This window comes from Trachurus japonicus, chromosome 21 (assembly GCF_045865225.1).
Source record: "Trachurus japonicus isolate A0001 chromosome 21, Traja_1.0".
NCBI lineage: Eukaryota > Metazoa > Chordata > Actinopteri > Carangiformes > Carangidae > Trachurus > Trachurus japonicus.
Genome location: NC_140927.1, coordinates 36,454,389 through 36,473,166, shown reverse-complemented (window position 1 = coordinate 36,473,166; position 18,778 = coordinate 36,454,389). Strand labels below are relative to the sequence as shown.

The window sequence follows — 18,778 nt, the reverse complement described above, 5'->3', positions numbered from 1 at the left end:
AAACATCTTTACCTTGGTCTGAAACTGAATCGGTGATAATGTTTTAAAGAACCTGAAGTGAAGAAGCTGCAGCCTGAAGCTCCAGTTGTGGCTCCGCCTCACAGGGAGGAACCTGCAGCCCCCAAAGGTAAAGTCCCCCAATGGAGTTTCATTTAAAGACGTGATTGTGTGTGTTTGTGTGTCACAGAGTCTTTATGGCTCGCAATCTTAATCCATCACATGGAGCATTTCTCGTTTCTTCACATTCTTTATTCTTCAAATGCAAGATGTCAAACATAACATTTATTTTAGATTTTATTTTATTTTTTTTTAAATATATTTATAACTTTGCATGAACAATATTTACATTATTAATAAGCTTGAGGCAGAACAGATGCTTAAGATATATAATATATACTTCTTTTTAAATAGATAGATTGCTAATTAAGAAAAATAAAAGGATATGAAATGTTTTCTCTTCATAAAACCTCTTCAGATGAATTTCACCCGGTGAGTTTCTCTTAAGTTCTGTCTGTCCAGCTTCATGTTGTCTGGAGTTCTTTAAGGAGCATTGTGCTCTGGTAGTCTTTTTCATATATGTTTGTATTTTGTGTCTTATCTTTTTCTTCTTTAACCCCTTCACTCTTAAAGCAGTGTGTGCCTCTCTGCTGACTCAGTAATGTTTCTCTGTTAACCCCGAAGAACCCTCAGTATACACCAAACCAGAACCTGAACCAGAGGTAGTTTCCAGAAAGGTTGCTCCTGCACCTTACGAACCCGAGCCAATGACAGCAGAGCCAAAAGTGGTTCCTTCTGAGCCTAAGGTGACACCTCAGAAACCAGCAGCACCTGAGCCTAAGGTGACACCAGCAGCACCTGAGCCTAAGGTGACACCAGCAGCACCTGAGCCTAAGGTGACACCAGCAGCACCCGAGCCTAAGGTGACACCTCAGAAACCAGCGGCACCCGAGCCGAAGGTGACACCTCAGAAACCAGCGGCACCTGAGCCTAAGGTGACACCTCAGAAACCAGCAGCACCTGAGCCTAAGGTGACACCAGCAGAACCTGAGCCTAAGGTGACACCTAAGAAACCAGCAGCACCCGAGCCGAAGGTGGCCAAACTTAAGGCCGAACCTGAAGCACCTCAGGTTGAAGCGATCAGGAAACCAACAGAGGCTCCTGAACTGAAAGGTAAAGTAGTGAACAGTTTGAAATTGGAAAGCCGTTGTGTTACACAACATGTCTTGTTGTTTTGTCTAATCTTCCAGTGATGTACGACGTGTGTAACTCTTGAGTGGTTTAAGATGTTTGTCACTCACCTGTTGATCTGGATCTTTTAACCCTATCTGATACTTGCATACTATGCATTAACTCTAGGTTTGGATGATAGTTATTAAGCAGTCATAGTCAAGGTGCAGGAACTCTTCAATGTCTTGTCATTTAATTGTTTGCTGTAATATGAATCCGTCTATGTTGTGTGTTTTTGTGTTTTTGTGTTTTGGCGATAAGCACTCGTTAGAGTGGGCTGAAATGTTGACGCCTTAGTTACCAGGTTATTCAACATGTACATATCATGCTCCTTCAGAAAAACCTGTAGCTCAACCAGCTGCACCCAAGGTTACTCCTTCAACACCGGAGCGGCTTCCAACTAAAGGTATCACAGTTGACACAGTTACACTCTTGTCATGGCTTCTTTCACTCGTTAAGAGTGTGATCTTTGATTCCATGTTAGCCTTGGTCCCTACCTAAAGGTTAAACAGCACATAATGTTCTCTTAAGTGCAAGATGTACCAGTGGGACCTGCAGTCCAACCACCTGCACCAGAGGTTACTCCACCCAAGGTTGAAGCTGTTCCAACTAAAGGTACTGCCACAATATTCTTGAAAGCTGCTTTGTTGTATGGCTGTCTTTTGTGTCTGTTGTTTCTCATGTTGTACGTTTGTTATCTTTGATCAAGTTTGCTTTTAGAACAGCTTTTGGTGCCAGGAGAGTAATCTTTATGAATTATCTTCCACGAGTATCTTCAAGCACTCGTTAGAGTGTGACTTTCTTACTTTTTCTTTCAAAATATACAGTGGTTAAAAAGATCATCATCTTATAAATAAATGTTCTTCTAAGTTGTCTCAGAACCAAAGGCACCCGAACCTGCAAGAGAACCACATCTGCTGCCTGAGAGATTTGCTGAGGTGCCAAGGAAGAGTCCAGAGGAACCCAAAAAGGTTGTGGTAGAACCAAAGAAGGTTCCTGAAGCTCCTAAGAAAGTTCCAGAGACACCGAAAATAGTTCCAGAGGTTCCAAAGAAGGTTCCCGAGGAACCCAAAAAGGTTGTGGTAGAACCAAAGAAGGTTCCTGAAGCTCCTAAGAAAGTTCCAGAGACAGCGAAAATAGTTCCAGAGGTTCCAAAGAAGGTTCCCGAGGAACCCAAAAAGGTTGTAGTAGAACCAAAGAAGGTTCCTGAAGCTCCAAAGAAAGTTCCAGAGACACCGAAAATAGTTCCAGAGGTTCCAAAGAAGGTCCAGGAGGAACCCCAAAAGGTTGTAGTAGAACCAAAGAAGGTTCCTGAAGCTCCTAAGAAAGTTCCAGAGACACCGAAAATAGTTCCAGAGGTTCCAAAGAAGGTCCAGGAGGAACCCAAAAAGGTTGTAATAGAACCAAAGAAGGTTCCTGAAGCTCCTAAGAAAGTTCCAGAGACAGCGAAAATAGTTCCAGAGGTTCCAAAGAAGGTTCCAGAGGAACCCAAAAAGGTTGTAGTAGAACCAAAGAAGGTTCCTGAAGCTCCAAAGAAAGTTCCAGAGACACCGAAAATAGTTCCAGAGGTTCCAAAGAAGGTTCCAGAAGAACCACAAAAGTCTCCAGAAGCACGCAAAATGGTTCCAGAACTACAAACAGAACCAAAGAAAGAGGTTCCAAAATTAGTAACAGAGGAACCAGTGTCTTACTACCAGGAACCCACACCACCAGAAGATTTGGAAACACCAAAACAAATTCTTCTGGCTACAAAGCCACACCAAGAAGGTAGATATGTCTGTAAACATCTTCTTTAACTAATCATTAATCATCTTGATCTTTTACTCACTCTTTATATCTTTGACTCTAAGGTGCTTTCAGCTAATTTTTTTGTCCTGATGTCTGTATTGTCTTATGTGTTCACATTGTATCAACTATCAAAACAGTTAAACAGAGGGAAAAATGACAGGAGGCACTAGTGCTAGTTAAATCAAGACAGGAGGCAGGTTCAACTGAGACAGGAACACTTTTACTCACAAATGCACCCAAGTAAAGTTCATTGTAGTTATATCAAGTGTGTTTATCTGTAGTCTACCTGAAACCGGACAAGGTTACTCCTAGATAAGTAGAAGTCCACCTAGAATATAAAGAACCTCCAGAGCAGTGGTAGTGATTTATACAACTTCCAGTTTAGCTATAAATAAGGATGACAGTAGATAACCTACCAAAATGAAATCTGTGATTGTGTCTTGATGTGTTTTGTTTTGTTTTCCTCTTGGTCACCGCTCCATGGTGCAATTCTTCAATCTTGGGTGAAACTGTACAAATAATCCCAGTTCCCTGGAAGACTGATCTTATGGAAGAAGTAGTGTTTGAAGATAGAGACGAATCTTGCCTACAGAAAGATCATACAGAAGAGGAAACCAAGATGTATGAAAGGAGAGTGAAGCTCAGGGGGTTGGTTGTGACAGAGGAGAGCTCCTTGAAAATGGAGAGAACACAACAAATTGTTCTCAAAGATATGCCAGTCAAAGATGCCAGACCTCTAGAGAGCTCTGAGCCAGTATATATACAATATGAGGATACCACACTGTGTGATGAAGAGGACCTTGATCTCAAAGACGATGTTGTCAATCAGAGAGAAGATGAGCCGTTGAGGTCTGTCTCTCCACCTGTAAAGAAAGTCACCTCTCTCCCATCAAAGACAGACATCACACCTGCAGCTCAAAAGATTCATCCTTCAAAGGAAGAAGCTCCTGCCAGTGCAATTACATCCAAAAAAGAGGCATACAAGAAGATCCCTCATGAAAGCAAACTTTACACAGAACAAAGAGAAATTACAGAATTATTTGTATCAGAACATCAAGAACTTGAAGCAGAGGCAGTTTTTCCATTGATGGATCTTGATAAATCTAAATCCACTGTTACACCTAGAATAGTCAGTGTTTCAAAGTCTAGGGTAGCGAAGGATGTCACTTTTGTAAAGCAAGCAGCCTCTTTTGAAGTTGAAGAAGTTCCAACTGACAGATCCTTGTCTTCACCTCTTAAAGAAACAGTTTTGCCTCCACCCATGACTCTTTCCAAGGAAGAAGCCTTGCCACCCAAAAAGATGAAGTCTCCGAGGAAAGAAATCACAAACACTTCCAAGGCAACAGAAAAAATGCATCAAGAAGACAGTGTATCTATTGAGAAACCAACTGCTGCAACACAAATACTGTTGTGTGAAGAAAAAATTGTCCAAGAAGCAAGATCTGTCCCGGCAAAGAGGGAAGTGTCACCTCCAGTTCTGGCTGAGATTCCTTCCCCTGTGAACACAGCATATCTTAAAGAAGAAGCAGTTGTTGAATACGTTCTCCCTGAGGGAGTGACAATATCCAAAAAACCTGTCCCTCAAGATGGAGTTCCCCCAACTAAAATGGAGAAACAACTTTTACCCCCTGAGCAAGAAGCCCCTAAGAAACCTACTTCTTACACACCAAAAGGACTCACCCCTAGTCTTGATTCCTCAGAAGAAGCAAGAACCACTGAAACTAAATTTGTACCTACAAGAGATGGTGACAAGAAAGCAAAGAAGGGAACACAGAAGATTGATCAACAAGATCTTCAGAAAGGTATTCTTTATCTTTGAGCCGCTCAGGCTCGTGATCGCCACAAGATCAACCCTCTTGAAAGATTTAACATCTTATATTTATATTACTCACACTTCTTCCGGTATCGTCTTGAATAACAGCAAACAATGGGACACTTTCCACTAATCTTCACATCCATATCTGTTGATTGTCTCTGAAACGTGTTTTCTTTATGTTACCACTCTACAAAGTATACCAATTAACATCATCCCATTTTCTGTCATTTACATTCTTTCACATCTTAATTTCTGTGATTTCTTCTGTTTGTGCTGTTTGGAGAAACTCATGTCTTAATCATCTTTTGTCATTAACAAGTCTTGATTGACTGTGTTGTTGTCTTGGTCGTGATCTTGGCATCTTGTATTTCCAAAGTGTCTCCTCCTGAGGAGAAGAAACCATCTCCACCAACACCAAAGCCCTCACCTCCTCCTCCTGCTCCTGCACAGAAAGTTGTTCCTCCTGCAGGTAGTCTTTTCAGTTTGTATGATCCTTGTCATTGTAGACTCGTCAAGAGTCAGTCCTGTTGTTGTACTTTTCGCCCATCTGCTTTTTGGGTTCTCTTTATGGTCTTATATGTCTTCAGGTCTTCATGATGTGATTCATGTTACTCATCATGCTTAGATCGAACTTACTGTCTTGGTTGTGACCTTGGCATCTTGTATTCCCAAAGTATCTCCCCCAGAGGAGAAGAAGCCAACTGCACCTGTACCAAAGCCTGCACCTGCTCCTCCTGCTCCTGCAGAGAAAGTGACTCCTCCTGCAGGTAGTTCCCTCACTTGCTTTTCTATGTTGTTATAAACTGGGCGTCTGTATCTTGACCTTTGTTGAAAGCTGATTTGTTTTCTTTACTGGCTGATCAGTAATTATCCTCATGGTTCATGGTTGCTCTCTCTTTTTGTTCAGTCATGCATTGTTTCAGTGCATTTGTCCATTTCTTAGTCGACCGTATTGTTGTCATGGTCGTGATCTTGGCATCTTGTATTTTAAAGTGTCTCCTCCAGTGGAAAAGAAACCATCCGCACCAGCACCAAAACCTTCAGCTCCTGCTGCTCCTGCAGCCAAAGTCACAGGTAGTTTCTTTCACTTTATTTGGTGTCAGTTCAAAACACCACCATGTGTTTGTGTCAGTATGTGTTCTGGAAACAGATTCTCCACTGTGTGTGATTCAGTTTGTGTTTCCATTTGTCTGTGTTTTCCATGTAACCCTTTTTAATTGTTAAATCTTTACTGTGTGTCATCACTTTAGTATCTTTTGTCTTCTTGCTTGTGACTTTTGGTATTTTGTACTCCAAAGTGTCTCCTCCAGAGGAAAAGAAACCGTCTCCAGCAGCACCGAAACCTCCAGCAGAAAAAGTTGTTCCTCCTGCAGGTAGTTTCTTGTGTTTGTCATTGACGTTGTTTGTCCTAAACATCTTGGGTTTTCAAAAACAGTCTGCCTTCTTGAAACTTGTTTTGTTTTGTTATGTTTTCTTTTGTTTGAGTGTGTGCTGGTTGCTTCCAAATCTTTGCCTTGACTTAATCAAGTTGGCATTCTTGTAGCTCCAGCTGCAGCAGTAGTGAAGAAACCCTCTCCACCAGTCGTAAAGGCTGAACCTTCTCCTGTATCAGAGGAAATCTCTCCACCGGAAGGTAACATCTCTTCTGTAGTTTAGTTTCATGTTCTTCCTTTTTATGTTTGTCTTCCACTTTGAAGCGTTTCTTATGTCACAGCTTCAGTCTTCACACAAAGCAGCCTGATATTTGAATTCAGAAGCATTTTTGCTTCCCTAATTCTGTCCAGACCTGATGGTTTAATGTTTGTTGTCTTTCCTGTTAACAGTAGCTGTTGAATGATATAACGATACTGTAACTTTGTTCATGAAAGCCATTGAACACTCAGTGCTAACATTCAGCACCCAGATTAAATAAAAAGAATAAATGCATGAATTTACATGCTTTGTCTTGGTTTAACCTGTGTTCGAAGATGGTTTGTACTGTGTATTCTTAAGTCGATCTTATTAAAATTCTTGCAGACAAGGGACCAGTTTCAGCACCTGGACCCACTAAAGGTATACCAAATATTTGCTTCTTTATGAACTTTATGCATATCGTTATTTTATTTATTGTCTTGACAACTACAAACTTTTACATATTTGAGTCCTGTGTTGTGACACGTAAAATGTTGAGTTTCTGTGTGTCTTTACATGTTACGAATGTTAAATATTTACTGTGTCAACCACAGTGCCACCGCTTAAGCAAAAGGGTAAGGTTCCTGTTCAGGAGGGAAAAACACCCGACTCACCTAAGCTGAAGAGTAAATTTACCAGAATACCAAAAGAGAAGGAACCAGAACCAGAGGTTGTTAAACTGAAGAAAGTTCCAGTGAAAGCTCCAGAGCCTGAGAAACAGGTTGTAACTCATAAAGTTCAAGTGACGAGGCATCATGATACAGAACTGATGGTTCATGGGCTTCATGACAGAGATGACCGAGAGATATTAACACTTGGAAGAACTGAACGAGTTTTCACTGCAGAGGAGGAGACAATTCAGTTCGGCCAGTTCGAGGAAGTTCAAAGGGTTGAAGTCATAGAGAAAACAGAGAAAGAAGGCTGGACAAGAACCCTGAAACCACAAAAAGAGGAGGAACCTGAAGCACCTCCTGTTGAGAAGAAAAAAATAACAAAACTGCCAAAGGCAGATGAGCAGAAAGAATCAGTTAAATTAAAACCATTTGACAAATCAGGGAAACCAGAAGAAGATCAGCAAAAGATCAAACTAAAGAAGGTCCCAAGCAAGCCTAAAGAGCCTGAGAAGGAAGTCACAACTGCTAAAGCTGATGTCACAAGACGTTATGATACAGAGCAAACCGTTCAGAAGGTTCGGGATCGAGAAGATCGAGAAGTAACAACACTTGGCAGGACTGAACGTTCCTTCACTCCAGCTGAAGAACCATCTAAGATGGACTCTATAAAGGAACCTGAAGAACCAGAGGCAGAAGATGAGAAATCAAGATGGATAAGAACCCCTAAAGCTCCAAAAGATGAGGAACCTGAGCCAGACTTCACTAAGAAGAAAATAAAGAGGTTGCCAAAGAATGAGGAGGAGCCAGAAGTAGTGACATTGAAACCATTTGAAAAACCTCAGAAACCTGAGGCAAATGAGCCTCAGAGGGCTCAGAAGGAAGGTGAGGCAAAGACACAAACGGAGCATATTCCATTCAAGAGAGCCGAGAGGCCCCAGAGAGATCAACCCAGTGCTGCTGTTAAACACACAGAAGATGAAGGTGTCCCTACGACAAGTCCAGAGGTAATTCCTGATGTCAGCAAAGACCAGACAGAAGTCCCACAGAAGAAAAAGACGAACGATCAACTACCAAAGGATGGGGAACACCCAGCTGCAGACAAGCTCCGTGGAAAACCAAGGACTATATCCACACCAGATAAAGAAAAAGAGCAAGTTGTGTTGAAACCCTTCAGCAAAGATACAAAGCCTGAAGAAAAGCCAGAGCCAACCCGTGAAGAGGAGAAAGAGAGGAAGCCGGTAGACACAAAAATACCCAGTCGAACTCCAAGAGATGAAATTCCTAAAGAGCCAAAAGAACAGCAGCTTAAAAAAGTTGAAAAGACTGAAACACCCAAGAAAGATGAGGAGAAACCTCAGGTGAAAGAGAAAGAACCTGAAACTATTCCACCCAAGAAGCCCAGTCCACCAGGAAAGAAAGACATGATTCAGCAGAGAGAAGAAGAGAAAGAACATCCACCAAAGCCAATAGAAGTCTTGAAAAAAGGTGTTGAACTCAAAAAGACTCCATCGCCAAGAGTTGGTAAAGACAAGGAAGAAGAGAAAGTCCTGAAACCTGTTGAGCAACTAAAGAAGGTTGAGCTTAAAAAGACACCGTCACCAAAAGCAGAAAAACCAAAGCCAAAGGAGGTAGAAAAAGTCCCCGTTGAGAAGAAGCCAAGTGCTGAAAAAGTCAAAAGGATTCCCAAGACCGTTTCACCCAAAGACTCGATCGAAGCTGTCACACTCAAAAAGGTTCCCAAGAAGCCGTCTCCAGAAGCGGCGGAGCCAGAGAAGCCCGCTAAGGGGAGAGTCCCGCTGGTGAAAGAAGTTTCTCCTGGAGCCGTGCAGATGAAGAAGGTGCCCACCCAGCCCGAGGAGGAGGTTTTTGAAGAGGAGGGAGAAGAAATTGAAGGCGAGGAAGACGAGGAGGCCTGGGGCTGGGAGCTTGTCCCTACAGAAGACTGGGAAGGTGAAGGGGTTGATGGGGCACTGGAGACTCCAGGCATGCCCGGCGGCAGACGAGGTGAGACGAAGGCCCACAAACTCTAGCAGATGATGACTCTGGATCCTCTCATCCCATCTGCGATTGGCTCATCTAATCCTCATCACCTCCATGCATAATCTTCTGATCCATCCATTCATCCAGAACTTATGTTCATCTCTGTCCATATGTCCATCCACTAGCTTTGATGTTCCCATAGTCCCATCATTTATCTTCATCAAATGCGTCTTCATCATATATCTTCATCAAATGTGTCTTCATCATATGTCTTCATCATATGTCTTCATCATATGTCTAATGTCCACTTGAGTCATTTCATGTGTATCTTCAGTGTGTCAGTCCCCTTGATCATCTTGTCTGATTCATTTGTCTCTTCATTCCATCTTCATCCTCTTCATCGTGTGCCATGTGATGTCCCTTCAGTGTTTTCATATGTATTTGTTGTATTGTATTTAGCACGTCAGCTGTTAGCACCGCGTAAACTCTCTCTTGGTATCAGCTGGTATATTGAAATCAACATGCAGCTCCTGCAGAGTTGAGATTCATCTTATTGTCTCTTGTGCAGATGGAAAACCATCGGAGGAGGCACCAAAGGGCAGAGGTCGTGGATTTGGGGGTGAGAACCAATAGCGCTTTAACGTTCTGGTCTTTGTGCTGCATAACATCTGAAAGAGTTTCACTCGCTTCGTTCGTTTGTTGTGTTTTGTGTGTAAATAGTTTTCTTGTCTTGTCCTTTCTGACCAAGAAGATTTGTGATGGTCAACGACAGGACTGGGTAACAAAGCCTTTAGGTGCCAACTGCTGTTGGCTCGTTTTTTAATTATTTACCTATTTTAATTCAGATACTCAATCCAACTCCAATACAAAGCTCAAATATTGTTTGGACAACACCATCCAACAGTAAAATATACACGAACTGACCTTTGTAATGTGTTACCATGAATGAGATGTTTCAGTTAGTTCACCTTTTTGTATGTGGTTTGTTGTCTGTGAGTCCTATCAGAGGATTTGTGATCCTAAGTCTTCAAAAATCTTCTTCAGAATCCTCTTACTAACTAAAAGAACAGATGATTTTTTATTAAATATGAGGTTGTATCACCTCAGAGATGTCCAATACACGGTAGGAGCAGGATCTTATATGTTTCTCATTGTCCAGTGTCTGATAACCCTCTTCAGTCACCATCACATCTGTAACTGACTTGATTGTTTCCATTTGATGTTGCAGCAAGACAAACCCCATCACCTGGTGATGGTGGCCGGGGGCGCGGCCTGAGGCCCGGTGGAAAGGGCCCCTCCCCTCCAGAGGATCCCTTCGGAGGATTCAAACTCAAAGCCGTCCCTCTGAAGTTCATCAAGAAGCTTAAGGACATCCTGCTGAAGGAGGCCGAGTCCATTGGCTCGGCTGCCGTCTTTGAGTGTGAGGTCTCACCCTCCACCGCTATCACTACATGGATGAAAGATGGCAGCAACCTGCGTGAGAGCCCCAAGCACAAGTTCACCTCTGATGGCAAAGATCGCAAGTTGAACATTATTGATGTCCAGCTGTCCGACACTGGTGAATACACCTGTGTGGCAAAGAACGCTGGCAAGGAAGTAACCTGCACTGCTAAGCTCATTGTTGAAGGTAAACCCCTGAGAATTTTTTATCAAAACAAGACATTTTCACAATAAAAGTTGAATTCATGTGAATTGAAAAAAACAGGTTGACTGTAGGCATGAAGGTACAGAGTGTCAGGTATGGTGTGGAAACATTTCAGATGAGGCTGTGTGTTCTTACTGATACTTAAACTGCTGTGAAATGTTTCCTTACAGAACTCCCAGTGAAATGGGTGAATGAGCTGGAACCGGAGACGTCGTGTATGAAGGGTCAGCCCATGTACCTGACCTGTGAGCTGAACAAGGAGAGAGATGTGATCTGGAAGCGCAACGGCGCAGTCCTAAAGAAACAGGCCGGGAAAGTGGCCATTAATGTGATCGGTATGCAGCATGCCGTGACCATCCAGAACTCCACCGAGGAGGACGCTGGCGACTACACATGTGAGGTGGACGGACAGGAAGACGTCAAGACTACAACCAATGTCAAAGTGATTGGTAAGAAATGATTTGGGTTAGTACGCAAGCCTTCAGCTCGTCTGAAGAGGATAGGATGGGATGTCAGATTCTGACCCGGTACGTACATCCACCAGCTCTGTGATCAGCTCTGTTTGTAATGAACCGAACCCCTCTGTCCACAGAAATCATCAAGGACTGGCTGGTGAAGCCTCTGAGGGACCAGCATGTGAAACCAAAGGCCAAGGCCACGTTCAAATGTCAGCTCTACAAGGACACTCCCAACTGGAAGTGGTTCAAAGGCGACAATGAGCTCACTCCCTCTGACAAGGTTGAGATCAACAAGGACGGAAAGGACATGACTCTGACCATCAAGAACTGCCAACCCGACGACGTGGCAGACTACACCATCGAGGTGGAGGATCGCAGATACAGCGCCAAACTCACACTTGGAGGTCGGTGCAACACAAGGCCGTAACCAGGGAGTCAACACTGGGGGGGACCAAATTTCTCTCTTTCTATATACTATACCGTACTTTCTGGATTATAAGCCTATAACTCTGACGGTTAAGACTACACACACGTCTAACATCGTATATGTTATGTAACGTTATCCACCGCTCCATTTATTGGTTTTTGGCCGGCTTCGTTGTAAACAAATGTACATGGGAGAGAGGAGCGTAACCAAAACAGACTTGCAGAGTTCCCGACTGTCTTTCTGTGGAAATATTTCATGTTACAACATGAAAACCTGCGGCTTATATTCAAGTGCAGCCTATATATGTATTTTCTTTTAAAATTTAGCTGGTGCGGCTTATACTCAGGTGCGCTCTATAGTCCGGAAAGCACAGTAAATTCGCTAACACATGGGATGCTTTTTAATTTTTTAATTTTTTAAATCAGCTAGCTATATATTGGGTTGGGACATTTTGAGCATATCTGAATATTGGGGGGGATATGCCCCCCCCCAATGTATATAAGGTAAAGGTAAAGGTACTTTATTTGTCACATATACAGCTAGTACAGTGAAATTCTTTCTCTGCATTTAACCCATCCCTGAGGAGCAGTGGGCAGCCGCGGTGCAGCGCCCGGGGACCAACTCCAGATTATGAGCCAGTGCCTTTGGTCAGGGGCACTGACTGGAGGATTAACCTAGCCGACATGTTTTTAGTGGTGGGGGAAACCGGAGCACCCGGAGGAAACCCACACAGACACGGGGAGAACATGCAAACTCCACACAGAAAGGCCCTGGGCGGCCCGGGATTCGAACCCAGGACCTTCTTGCTGTGAGGCAACAGTGCTAACCACTGTGCCACCGTGCCGCCCTAGTAATTACAGCCTTGGTGCAACATGAAAATGAGTCCGGGTCAGAGAATCATGAAGGCCGTGTACAACGACTAAGATGTGTCTCTCGTTTCAGAACGCGAGGCAGAGATCCTGAAGCCTCTGGCCAGTGTGGAGGTGGTAGAGAAGGACGAAGCCAGCTTTGACACGGAGATATCTGAGGATGATGTGGCTGGTGAATGGAAGCTCCGAGGCCAAGTGGTGACCAGATCCCCGGTAAGAAGTGCAGGATTAAGTGGTTGGACTTTACGAGAAGGCAGCTGGGAAATGTGGACTTGGAGTTTAAAGGGCCCATATTATGCAAAATCAATATTCTTCTCATCAAAATCAGCACCGTGCTCAGTTTGCACTGCGCCTCAGTTTCACTTGTTCTTTATAGTAACCTAACTTTCTGATGGCTGTAGGAGTCTCTCCACGTTTCTCCTGCGCCAGTGAAAAGGGAACATTTACATTATTTCAGACAAGACCATAGTCTCTAGGCTACTTGATTTTTTTAAATTGAATAACTATTGATCGTTTTTAGTTTAGTTTGTTTCGCACCAATAAAGAATAACAAAAATTACATATTAAAATGATTCATTATATCATTGCTAATGCCTATTCCCAATGTCAACATTAGTTAGGAGTGGACGTGGTTTACACATCTTATTTGCATTTCAAGGTGCAGACACAGAAACGGATCGTTCTCAGCAGAGCTTTGGAGAGCCACTTTTAGATTGATGAGATTTAGAACGAATACAATGTGGTTGGACCACTTAGACCTATGAGAAATGGTTGAAAAACAGCATAATACGGGCCCTTTAAAGGGACAACAAGGAGTTTTGGAAAAGCAAAGTGTTTTCACACTACATTTATGAGCCTCCGCACCGTGAAATTCTTTGACCGGTGCAAGGCAGACTCATGTTTTCATTCATCAAGAATTAAAGTCAGAGGTTGGAAGACGATCACATACCGTCGTAGTTCCCACCATAAACGGAGATTCGGCGGCGTTATTCTCATGACTCGCCACGAAACCGAAAGTAAAGAAACGCTGGTCGGCTCGCCCAGCATTTCCACCACCACTAATAATAACAAAATAACCATAGAGACAAAACCATAGATTTATCTAAAATGGACCATTAACAAGTGGTAACGGAGATTCATCCACATTAATATCAGACTTTTTTATTGTCGCGGAATTTTTCGTTCTGCCGCTGGAGAAACCTTTAATGTGGCTGTGAAATCATCATTCACCTCCTCAGTTTTGAACAACAAGGTGTGGGTGAAAGATGTTAAGCATCAATGTGCAGTCTCCAACTCGTGCTCCTGCTTGTTTTTCAGACGTGCGACATCAAGGCCGAGGGAAAGAAACGTTTCCTCACCCTGAAGAACGTGCAGCTGGATCAGGCCGGTGAAGTGTCCTACCAGGCTCTGAATGCCGTCACCAGCGCCATGCTCACCGTCAAAGGTACACACCCCTCACTCACACACACACACACACACACTGCAAAAATTCAAAATCTTACCAAGAATATTTGTCTTATTTCTTGTCAAAATGTCATTTCTAGTCAAAATAAATGTAATTCTACTTAAAATAAGACTCATCACATTGAAAAGCAGCTTGTTTTTAGACACTTTTTAACTTTTTTCAAGCAAATTTTCCACTTTAAATAAGTAGAAAAATCTGATAGTGGAGCAAGTTTTTTTTCTTATTACAAGCATAAAAAACTTGCTTTCACTGGCAGATTTTTCTACTTATTTTAATTGAAAATTAGTTTGAAACAAGTGAAAATGATCTAAAAACAAGTTAGTTTTTAGGTGATGTGTCTTATTTCAAGTGGAAAGAGATTAGTTTTGACTAGAAATGAGACATTTTGACAAGAAATAAGACAAATATTCTTGGAAAGATGTAGAGTTTTTGCAGTGCACATCTGTTTTCCCCGTTGCGTGTTGCCAGCTTCTGCTTTTGTTTTGTTTTTGTGTCGGAAAACGAATGAAGGATCTGGTAAGAAAAGTGACGGCCGGGTGCCGTGTGTTTGTTTGTTTGTCTGTGTGAGTAACTGAACTGCCGCGTGTTCGTTCGCACCTCGCAGAGATCCAAATGGGCTTTGTTGACCCGTTGAAGGATGTTTCTGTGGCTGAAAAGAAACAGGCTAAGTTTGAGTGCACCATCACCAAGGATGTGCCAAAGGTCATGTGGTTCAGGGGGGCGGAGATTGTCACTCCCGGCCCTAAATATGAAATAATTGATGATGGAAGGAAACACATGCTGATCATAAACAGCTGTGAGTTTGACGATGAGGCTCAGTACAGCATCGAGGTACTCGGCCAGAAATCGGCCGCTCAGCTTTTGGTGGAAGGTAAGTAGCCGCTTCACGTCTCTGTTGTGTCCTCATTGATGTTTGTGGCTTTGATTGAGAAAAAAGCAACAAACAAACCGGCCCGTGTGTGTGTCTGCACTGACGATGTTATTCCAGGCATGAGGCTCAAGTTTGTCCAGCAGCTTGAGAACAAAACCATAAAAGAAGGTAAAACAGTTCGCTTCGAGCTGGAGCTGACGCACGACGACGTGCCGGTGGTTTGGTACCGCAACGAGGTGAAGCTCCACGTGAGCCGCACGGTGGTCACTCACGTGGAGGGGAGGAGACACTTTCTAGAAATGAGGACGGTGTCTCTAGATGATACCTGCCAGATAAAGGCAGAGGCCAAAGGAGTTTTCTCGATGGCCAAACTGACTGTGATAGGTAACGGCACACTCTTCTTCTCCGGTCTAACCTCAGCTAACAACAACATGTCACATGAACAGGAAGTACAGGAGAGCCCCATGACCGAGGATCATTCTCATCACTCTGACTCTGAAAACTAACACACACACACACACATGAACATATTTATTTATACAGATATTTATTAGGGGTGGGAGAAAAAATCGATTCACATAAATATCGCAATATCTTTTTTGACGATTTTTAAATCGATTTTTCTTTTTCAAAAATTGACTTTTTTTTTTTTCTTAAATATTGTGCAATGTGCATTTGTTCGCCTTTTTTACATACAGAGAGTCCAGGTTTTGAAAAGGGTTTAAGTTCACTTTTTAATGGAGTATGTTAATTTATAGGCTCCTACAGTATTTGTGTGCAGATAAATGTTAAAAATGCTAAAGACTAAAAATCGAGAGAATCTGCAATATCGTAGAATCACAATTTAAATCGAATCGCCATCCAAGAAATCGTAGAAGAATCGAATCAGGAGAAAAGCATATCGTCCCAGCCCCAATATTTATGATGTGTATTTAGGGTATTTATTTATATAGGTGTATTATATTATTTAGGATTGAGATAATTATTATGTGTGTATATATTTGGTATATATTTATATAGGTATTATGTATTATGTAGTAGTTACAAACTTAAGAATAGTTCAAAAGGGTTGGGAAATTAAAAAGTTTTTTACTTCTTCCTACTCCTTTTTCGAACAATATGCTGTGTTTTGTTATGTCTTGGCTCTTTTTTTCTTTCTTTTTTTTCTTTATTTTGTATGTACAAATAGTTACATATATATTTTTATACATGTTCGAAAATAAGAGTTCATTCATTCAACACACACAGTTCATTTACAGGTTTCTCTTCACTCATGAGTTTGGATGTTTGGATCTTCTGACGTCTTTTTATTGATAAAATGACAATCTGCAGCTGGAATGAAACAAACGTATGACTCAAAACAAACGTGAATCTGATTGCGTGCTGGTCCTGGATCTGTTCCAGAGGGCGACCCCATCTTCGTGGTGAAGCTGCAGGACTACACCGCCACCGAGAAGGAGGAGGTCACTCTGGACTGCGAGCTGAACAAAGACGTGCCGGTCATCTGGTACCACGAGGAGACGGAGATCATCGCCTCCAAGATGGTGGTGATGAGGTCCGAGGGCACGCACCGCTCTCTGGTGCTGAAGAAGGTGGAGCTCAGCGACAAAGGCAAATACGTATGTGACTGCGGGACGGACAAGACCTCGGCACACATCAACATCGAAGGTAAAGACGCTCAAACCACACCCACACTGCAAAAACTCTACATCTTTCCAAGAATATTTGTCTTATTTCTTGTCAAAATGTCTCATTTCTAGTCAAAACTAATCTCTTTCTGCTTAAAATAAGACTCATCACCTAAAAATGAACTTGTTTTTAGATCATTTTCACTTGTTTCAAACTAATTTTCAATTGAAATAAGTGGAAAAATCTGCCAGTGAAAGCAGGTTTTTTATGCAATAAGTAAGCGTTATAACTCTATTATAATACAAGACTGTCATACTTGACCTTATAAGCCATTACAAAATGTTCTATGATGTGTTATGCTTTTTGTTATAAAGTCTTATGTGATTTATGAGTGTTTATAATGATAGTTATACATGTTTATAAGCAAATTATAACACATTATAACTATATTTATAATGCATTATCAATGTGGTTATTGTCAGTGAGTTACGAACAATTATAACGTATTATAATACCTGACCTTATAAGTCAAGATAAAATGCTTTATAGTGTGTTATGATTATTGTTATAAAGCATTATGATCATTTATGAGTGTTTATAACTATAGTTATACAGTGCTATAACTGCATTATAATTCATTATAAGTATGGTTATAATGTGTTATAGAGATAGGCGTCAAGTAAAGTGTTACCCAGACATATAAATGATTTAAAATGTGATGACGTCAGCACTGAAGCCAAAGCTCCAAAGCTCATTTAGCGAGTTCTGCTTCAGAAAACAAAAGATTGTTCTGATTCTCAACTCTCTTTCTCTCTCTGTGATGAAACTAATGTGTGTGTTTTCTCTTTGGGATGCTCCAGCTCGTGACATCAAGGTGGTGCGGCCGATCTACGGCGTGGAGCTGTTTGACGGAGAGACGGCTCGCTTCGAGGTGGAGATCTCCGAGGACGACGTCCACGGCCAGTGGAAGCTGAACGGAGAAACTCTGACTCCTTCATCTGTGAGCGTCTCGTTTACCCTGTCATGTCACCCTTCACTGCAATAACAACAATAGTAACAACAATAATAACAATAATAACAACTAGAAAAAGATAGCATTTCCTGCAGAAAATGCGTGTGAATGCTGAAAGCAGCTGAACGCTGTCGCTGAAGCAATGCTGAATGAGCTGAAGAAATTGTTGAATCAATGCTAAATTAGTTGAAGAACCTGCCAAAGCAATGTTGAAAAGGCTAATGCTAAAGCTGAAACATATAAGCAGTAGAAATGCTAAAGGGAGAAGAAAACATTGAAATCCTGCATGTTTAAATGTAATGGTTGAATAGTTGAAATCTGCAGCTAACCTGACAGGAAGGACAACTGATGAACCAGCACTAACATAGCCGAAGCAATGGCTGAGAATAAATAAAAAAGTAGAAGATGTAAGATTTTGTATGAAATGGCTGGAAATTACTTGAATTGTTGAAGAGGATGATGAAGACACGAAAAGTTTGAAAAATTCCTGAATTTCAAATGAAAGTTCATGCCTACTGAAATACATTGTAAACTGACAGCAGAGGAACATTGTTGAAGAATATAGATGGAGCATTAGCTGAGGAGTCTGTCATCTGTGAACGTCTCATTTACCCTGTCATGTCACCCTTCACTGTAATAACAACAATAGTAACAACAATAATAACAATAATAATAATGATGATGATGATGATGATGTGACAGGACGTCGACATCATCGAGGAAGGCGGGAAACACACGCTGATCCTCTACAACTGCAAAGTGTCCATGACGGGCGAGGTGGCGTACGCCGCCGCCAACGCCAAGTGCTCCGCCAACCTGAAGGTCAAAGGTGAGAAAACTACTGGGAGTTACTTTTAGAGATTTTAGAGAGGAATGAAAACCTTAAAGGGATAGTTCACCCAAAATTGAAATTTCACCCAGAGAAGCCACGGAGGACTCTGAAACTTCTCCCAGCCCTTAGTCCACATGAGGGGGAGGAGATAATGATAATGAAATTTGAATTTTGGGTGAACTATCCCTTTAATTGTTGAGCACACTGCAAAAATTAAAAATCTTACCAAGAAAATTTGTCTTATTTCTAGTCAAAATAAATTGAATTATACTTAGAATAAGACTTATCACATAAAAAGCAGCTTGTTTTTAGACACTTTTTACTTCTTTCAAGCAAATTTTCCACTTGAAATAAGTAGAAAAATCTGACAGTGGAGCAAGTTTTTCTTTCTTATTACAAGCACAAAAAACTTGCTTTCACTGGCAGATTTTTCTACTTATTTCAAGTGAAAATTAGTTTGAAACAAGTGAAAAT

General features: G+C 41.8%; 4 protein-coding genes across 4 annotated transcripts in view; all 4 read left to right on the top strand.

Moving 5' to 3' along the window:
- Window positions 1-1,265, top strand: part of LOC146965742 (titin-like) — a 49,726-nt gene extending 48,461 nt beyond the window's left edge. Inside the window, exons 58-60 of the mRNA XM_085764665.1 lie at window positions 50-127; window positions 682-839; window positions 921-1,265. Of these exons, the coding sequence (XP_085620791.1) occupies window positions 50-127; window positions 682-839; window positions 921-1,250 (566 nt within the window). The 3' untranslated portion in view covers window positions 1,251-1,265. The remainder of the gene's footprint in view (window positions 1-49; window positions 128-681; window positions 840-920) is intronic.
- Window positions 1,266-1,764: 499 nt separating this feature from the next.
- On the top strand, window positions 1,765-3,204 carry LOC146965741 (uncharacterized). The gene is made up of 2 exons (XM_085765116.1): window positions 1,765-1,842; window positions 2,115-3,204. The coding sequence occupies exons 1-2, from the start codon at window positions 1,765-1,767 to the stop codon at window positions 3,021-3,023; spliced, it is 987 nt and encodes a 328-aa protein (XP_085621242.1). The 3' UTR covers window positions 3,024-3,204.
- A 170-nt stretch (window positions 3,205-3,374) lies between these two features.
- LOC146965740 (uncharacterized) lies at window positions 3,375-5,000 on the top strand. Its single transcript, XM_085764668.1, has one exon. The coding sequence runs from the start codon at window positions 3,563-3,565 to the stop codon at window positions 4,832-4,834; it is 1,272 nt and encodes a 423-aa protein (XP_085620794.1). The 5' UTR covers window positions 3,375-3,562; the 3' UTR covers window positions 4,835-5,000.
- A 510-nt stretch (window positions 5,001-5,510) lies between these two features.
- The window catches only part of ttn.1 (titin, tandem duplicate 1), a 151,539-nt gene continuing 138,271 nt past the window's right edge, over window positions 5,511-18,778 (top strand). The window contains exons 1-17 of the mRNA XM_085764669.1: window positions 5,511-5,598; window positions 5,825-5,905; window positions 6,130-6,204; window positions 6,375-6,464; window positions 6,848-6,883; window positions 7,057-9,120; window positions 9,665-9,715; window positions 10,325-10,723; window positions 10,912-11,190; window positions 11,334-11,603; window positions 12,569-12,708; window positions 13,813-13,939; window positions 14,565-14,831; window positions 14,949-15,215; window positions 16,236-16,499; window positions 17,321-17,460; window positions 18,175-18,301. Of these exons, the coding sequence (XP_085620795.1) occupies window positions 7,272-9,120; window positions 9,665-9,715; window positions 10,325-10,723; window positions 10,912-11,190; window positions 11,334-11,603; window positions 12,569-12,708; window positions 13,813-13,939; window positions 14,565-14,831; window positions 14,949-15,215; window positions 16,236-16,499; window positions 17,321-17,460; window positions 18,175-18,301 (4,180 nt within the window). The 5' untranslated portion in view covers window positions 5,511-5,598; window positions 5,825-5,905; window positions 6,130-6,204; ... (1 more) ...; window positions 6,848-6,883; window positions 7,057-7,271. The remainder of the gene's footprint in view (window positions 5,599-5,824; window positions 5,906-6,129; window positions 6,205-6,374; window positions 6,465-6,847; window positions 6,884-7,056; window positions 9,121-9,664; window positions 9,716-10,324; window positions 10,724-10,911; window positions 11,191-11,333; window positions 11,604-12,568; window positions 12,709-13,812; window positions 13,940-14,564; window positions 14,832-14,948; window positions 15,216-16,235; window positions 16,500-17,320; window positions 17,461-18,174; window positions 18,302-18,778) is intronic.